Source organism: Notothenia coriiceps, unplaced genomic scaffold (assembly GCF_000735185.1).
Source record: "Notothenia coriiceps isolate Sejong01 unplaced genomic scaffold, NC01 NC01_scaffold00028630, whole genome shotgun sequence".
Classification (NCBI taxonomy): domain Eukaryota; kingdom Metazoa; phylum Chordata; class Actinopteri; order Perciformes; family Nototheniidae; genus Notothenia; species Notothenia coriiceps.
Window position 1 is genome coordinate 1 of NW_011361331.1, and position 6,408 is coordinate 6,408.

The following is a 6,408-nucleotide window of genomic DNA, read 5'->3' on the forward strand; positions in this document are numbered from 1 at the left end:
TACATTTTCATTTATTGTCATTTCCATTCAGTCAGTCATTAAGTGCTATTAAAATGTTAATGTGCTACATATCCACACGAACATACAAAGTGTGCAATCCAATGAATGTTAATCGAACTGGGTTTTGATAGATAACATATCTCTTTTTCTTCTCTCAATTATTTTATTTCTATTGTGTACTCTAATCAATATTAATCAAACTATTGTTCGTTTATACATTATAAGAATGGCGTTTATCTTTTTTGAGAAAGAGTTCTTATTTTATTTTATGTATTGGGGTCTACAACAGATGATACAAATGTTTGTGTCAGTAAAGGCGTGGTGGGGGTGTTTTTGAAAACAACGGGGACAGAGTGGGACAGAGCTGCTGTCAGACGAACAGCTGTGCGGCGTCATCACAAACGGACGTCGCTTCACGTGACGCTCCGGAGGAAAGGACGTCCCATTGCTCTTAAAACTAATTTCCCTGCTTCTCGTGGTTTCCTTGCGTCCCTCCATGCTTCCCTGGTGGGAGGGACAAGACGCACTGAAACGACATAAGTGAGGGAAGCAAGGATTTAATTTAACAGACCTGAGACGGGGCCCCTGTGTTTTCCTCCCTGTCATTAGTTTCCCTGGTGTGTCTAATTGTCTGATTGTGTTCACCTGTTTCCCTTCTGTGTCTCCTGTGCTCATCAGCGTCAGCCCCACCCCTGATTGTCCCCACCTTTGTCTTGTTATCCTGTGTTTAAATTCCCATGTCTCACAGTGTTCAGTGTCAGTTCGTCTTGTCTCTTGCCATGGTCAGGTCTCTGCTCTTTTGTGCTCAAGAAAAGTTTTGTTCCTCACCACGTGAACGATTTTCGTTTTGTTCTAAATTTTTTGTCATCTCAATCTGAGATTAGTTAGTGACCATTTTTTGTTCATCGTGTTTTGGAAAAATAAAGTATCTTACCAATACTTTACCTCTGTGTCCCGGGTCGTGCAATTGGGTCCTATACCTCCTAAGTGTCTGAGTTTGTAACAATAAGATGTATGTAGATAGTATAATAAATGTGCAGAATATGACAGTTTAATGGTGGAGGTTTACACACATATTGATAGATGTCTTGTAATGCACTGTTGAGGAACCTGCGACCCAAATTTGTCATTCATTGCATAACTAGTTGTGTATATGATATGTCAATAAACCTTAGAAAATCTTGAAATCTTGAAAAGGATGTGCAAAAAAGTCATTATATACAGTCTTTAATGAACTATTTGTAGAGAATAACGACTAATGAATATACTTTATAGTGATCCTATTAATATCTAATAATACAAATAATAAAATTCAATAACGATGTTTTTTCACACGTTTTATCAAAACGTCTGAAAAAAGAAATGTCTCTCATAATCTAAGGGAAAAACACAAAAGCATTGTACACAATTTAAACCAATTAATGTCATGTAAGGATAAACTGATGTTTTTGCTGGATGAGTACTGCAGATATAGCTTTAAAATAATTTGACAGTGGGGGGAATATGGTTTTATTATGAAAACTTCGAGACCGGAAATACTGTTTTCACGCCTTGGTGTTGACGCTAACTTTACATGGACGCTGCCGCATATACACGTTCTCCTGGCGAGACCTCAAATCATCTTTGTAATATCTATAAAATTATAGATCCTACACATCCACGGGACGTGGATTCTCTAAGTACAATATACACTTCTTGCTAGAAATCGAATCAAAAAGCATTTTATTAGCCAAACTATCCTACAATTTGGGAGGGTTATTTCTGAATATACGACCCTCCGTAGCGTTTCCATTCAACGGGAGCACTAGAGGTCGAACATTTAAAAACGTGATTATAGGTCGTAATAAGCGCTTGAATTTGGTCGTATGAGTTGGAGGACTTGGTGGTTCTTAGGCCTGCACACAGAGGTAGAAGCTCCAGGTCACTGAACGGCCTGTCCTTCATCGTCTGGATCCATGTCTGAAGGTCAAACTCCATCTTGAGAGGGTATTTCCTGAGATTGCCCACTTGATTGCAGTGGCATAACAAGGTTGTGATTGGCCCCGGTGCAAATATTGTTTGCCCCCCCCCCCCATCGCCCCAAACATAAGCGAACGCTGATGAACTCACACACGCACGGACATACACTCTCTCTTGTCCTTTCTCTTTTGAGTGCCACTCTTGCGCTTTGGTTTGCTGTACATTATAAATGCAAGCTATTACATTTTTTATAATGCTGCCGAACTTGCTGCTGCTAGCTACAGTATAGTATGGGTTGATTCAACGGTTCGCTCGTCACGCAAGGTATCACATGACATGAAAGGGAGCAAGGTCATTGGACATATAAATACAAATTACTTTAGGTTGCTTGGTTACTTTGAAGATTGGCCGGCTCTGGGCCCCGGTGCGTTGCATCGGCTGCACCGTCGATAGTTACGCCACTGCTTGATTGGCAGAGACACATCAAAATGATGCCTCTCCGGCGGTCCTGTTGGCAGCAGCCTTCACCACTGGACCTGCTGTGGAAGGGATCGGTACTAACTCTCTGTGATGACACGTAAATACTGGAAGCTTCAGGTTTAGCCATTTTTCTGCCTGTTGTACTGTTCATTCAGCTGGTGTAGCTACTCCTAGCTGGTGTGTCTACTTTGTGCATAAAAAGGCTGTGATTGACAGCAAAGACCTGGAAAAGCTGAGCAGGTTCAGAAAGAGACTAAATACTATATTTAGACAGGCAGTATAAAGAGTTCTATTTAACACTGCAGTAAGGGTGTATACTATGTGACCTTTAAATAACAATCAAGGGGAAATTAGAGATTCTCTAATCCTAAATAAGTATAACTAATTTATTCTCAGTTTCCTTCAATTAATTTGCTTTAAATGTAAAAAAAAGAAACCAATCCTCACAAAACACTGGTCCCCTTCTAAATGCTCGGCAGACAGCATGCCAATAACAGGAGCAGACAGACAGACAGACAAAGTCAGGTATATGTAAACAGGAAGTATTTCAGTGCACTTGTGGTTTATTTGACGGGATGTATACAGTCTATGGATGTATCCCATGATCCATAAACATTGCAGAGGTAATACGATACTGGCAAAGCTGATACTTGTAAAGTAGATATCTTTATATAAATATAATGTATAATGTTGTTTATCATTTCAATGTAATGTATAATGTCAGCTTGATACAATGAATTTTAATCTAATATTAGAGGCTTTTATTTCGAAGGAGTTGACCGGAAGCGCTGAGTCATGGCGGCTAACCTGACAGAGTGGGAGAGGCAGCGCGGAGCGGGCAGAGCGGCAGACTGGCGCTGCGGCTGAACCCTGAGCACCGGACAGCCGGAGCGGAGCTGCTGCTGTGGATTTGGAACGGAGAAGCCAGTGTTTACCTTTTAAATCCGGGGGCTTTTCCTCCCCGTGATATCACTGCCCTGGGCGGGAAGCCAGAGGAAAGGAACACTTTAATTAAATCAGCAGGAATTATTTCCTCTCCAACAAAGAGCGTTCAAGGAAGTAGCCTGCTGCCGTAAATTAGTGAAGCAGGATAAAAGTACTGGATCTATATCCCGCCATGGCTCACCACAGACTCCTCCGCGGGGGTTTGACTTTACAGTTTTTTGTTCTGTTCGTGAATGTGGGGATTTTTCGAGTGAATGGGCAATACGGCGGAGACCGTGGAATGTCTATACCAGAGCACGGGTTCTGCCAGCCGATCTCCATTCCGCTGTGCACGGACATCGCGTACAACGAGACCATCATGCCCAACCTGCTCGGGCACACCAACCAGGAGGACGCGGGGCTGGAGGTGCACCAGTTTTACCCGCTGGTTAAAGTCCAGTGCTCCCCGGATTTAAAGTTCTTCCTCTGCTCCATGTACGCGCCCGTGTGCACGGTGCTGGAGCAGGCGCTGCCCCCGTGCCGCTCTCTGTGCGAGCGCGCGCGGCAGGGCTGTGAGGCGCTCATGAACAAGTTCGGCTTCCAGTGGCCCGACAGCCTCGCGTGCGAGACCTTCCCGGTGCACGGCGCGGGAGAGCTGTGCGTCGGGCAGAACATGTCCGACCGCACGGAGGGAGACAGCCCCGGACCTGAGGTGTTCCCCACCCCGCGCCCGGTCCCTGAACACCCCATGCATGGGCAGTTCAGGTGCCCGGCCTCGCTTCGGGTGCCCCCCTACCTGAACTACCGCTTCCTCGGGCAGGAGAACTGCGGCGCTCCCTGTGAGCCCAAGAGGTCTCACGGGATGATGTACTTCAACGAGGAGGAGCTGAAGTTCGCCAGGATCTGGATCGGGATCTGGTCCGTGCTGTGCTGTGCCTCCACCATGTTCACTGTGCTGACCTACCTGGTGGACATGAAGCGCTTCAGCTACCCGGAGCGGCCCATTGTCTTCCTGTCGGGCTGCTACACCATGGTGTCCATCGCCTACATCGCTGGGTTCCTACTGGAGGACAAGGTGGTGTGCAACGACAGGTTCGACAACGACATAAGGACTGTGGTGCAGGGCACGAAGAAGGAGGGCTGCACCATCCTCTTCATGATGCTCTACTTCTTCAGCATGGCCAGCTCCATCTGGTGGGTCATTCTGGCTCTTACCTGGTTCCTGGCAGCTGGGATGAAGTGGGGCCACGAGGCCATCGAGGCTAACTCCCAGTACTTCCACCTGGCGGCCTGGGCCGTCCCCGCCGTCAAGACCATCACCATCCTGGCTGTGGGGCAGGTGGATGGAGACGTGCTGAGCGGGGTCTGCTTCGTGGGGGTCAACAGCGTGGACGCCCTGCGAGGCTTTGTCCTGGCTCCGCTGTTCGTCTACCTGTTCATCGGAACATCCTTCCTCTTGGCGGGCTTTGTGTCGCTGTTTCGCATCCGGACCATCATGAAGCACGACGGCACCAAGACAGAGAAGCTGGAGAAGCTGATGGTGCGGATAGGGATCTTCAGCGTGCTGTACACGGTGCCGGCCACCATCGTCATCGCCTGCTACTTCTACGAGCAGGCCTTCAGGGAGCAGTGGGAGAGGACCTGGGTCAGCCAGACCTGTAAGACCTACGCTGTGCCCTGTCCCGTCCAGAACCACCCCAACATGAGTCCAGACTTCACCGTCTTCATGATAAAGTACCTCATGACGCTCATTGTGGGCATCACATCCGGCTTCTGGATCTGGTCTGGGAAAACCCTGAACTCCTGGAGGAGGTTTTACACGAGACTGGCCAACAGTAAACAGGGGGAGACCACAGTGTGAGGGGGGGGGGCACACAGACTGCTGACAGACTGAATGATAGTCCACCTCTTCTCTTGATTTTTTCTTGGACTTAAAGACAATTCTTTCTTTTTTTTATGTACATATACGTTTGTGAGATTTTTGTAAGTATATATTTGTATTTAAAGATTTTAAAATGTTTTTTAAAAACTCCTTTTTTCCTACTTCGGACATAATGGAATTGTACTTAATAGTCACAAAGAACCAGCTGACCTTCAATGGTCCGGGGTCCCATGACCTGACTTACTGTGGACCCCAGTGGAGTATCTCATCGTGTGTTTAATCAGTGGGCTGCCTGCAAGCGCCGGCTCTATTCTGAGCGAGTCCCGTGAAACCAGAGTGCTTCCTCGTGGCTCCTCATCACCCAGCTGGAGTGTGTGTGTGTACAGTGAGCAGCAGTTGTCTGGGTCTGGTGCACAAGTTGTGAATGTGAGCTATTGTGACAGATGCTGGTGGTCTGTATCCCCCGATAGTTCTATCATTCCTTTCCAAATAAAGCACACACAATCACACCAGGTTCACACACCATGCTAGTGTTTTTGCATGTTTCAGTTCTGAGTTTACACATATAACCTCAGGCAAACTGCATTGTGTTTGTCCTGTTTTACTACCTTTTTTTTAGCTACAATTCATGAATAATCACAAGTCATTTTAAAATGGCTTGGTATTCCTGCACAGTGACCACCATCACTGCTCATGCAGGTGTATTATTGCTGCATAATACAGGTGTATGTAAAGATACCTGGCAATATCATGCAACAATTTCACAAGTTTAACTGAAATGAAAGCAGATAAGATGTTCACTGATGTGTTAACTCACAAGTTTGAAGACCCTGGTAAGAATTAAAACATGTAAACAACACAGTTTTTAGCATGGTGTGAAATGGCCAGCTGAGTTACAATTGTAAGTTATTGCAAAGGTCTAAAACATGCAAAAATACTGGGGGGTGTTTCTTTAAAAAAGTGATTTCAAACTGCATTTATATGGACTGAATGGCTGTTCACTGAACTTTAAATCTGCCTGTAATGGTCATTTGAGAGGTTAAGATTCACTGCTGAGAAACAGAATCTAACAGCAGACTGTGTGTGTGTGTGTGTGTGTGTGTGTGTGTGTGTGTGTGTGTTCATCACATTCTATATCAAAATCATGTTTCTGCACATAGTTC

The 6,408-nt window shown here is 45.8% G+C and overlaps 1 protein-coding gene across 1 annotated transcript; it reads left to right on the top strand.

Moving 5' to 3' along the window:
• The first annotated feature begins 3,265 nt into the window (after nt 1-3,265).
• LOC104958298 (frizzled-1-like) lies at nt 3,266-6,029 on the top strand. The gene has a single exon (XM_010786018.1). It carries the CDS (start codon nt 3,557-3,559, stop codon nt 5,222-5,224), a length of 1,668 nt encoding a protein of 555 aa, XP_010784320.1. The 5' UTR covers nt 3,266-3,556; the 3' UTR covers nt 5,225-6,029.
• Nucleotides 6,030-6,408: the final 379 nt, after the last annotated feature.

Excerpts from the sequence above, each read along its gene's own strand:
- LOC104958298 (XM_010786018.1), top strand. The coding sequence starts at position 3,557 with ATGGCTCACCACAGACTCCTCCGCGGGGGTTTGACTTTACAGTTTTTT.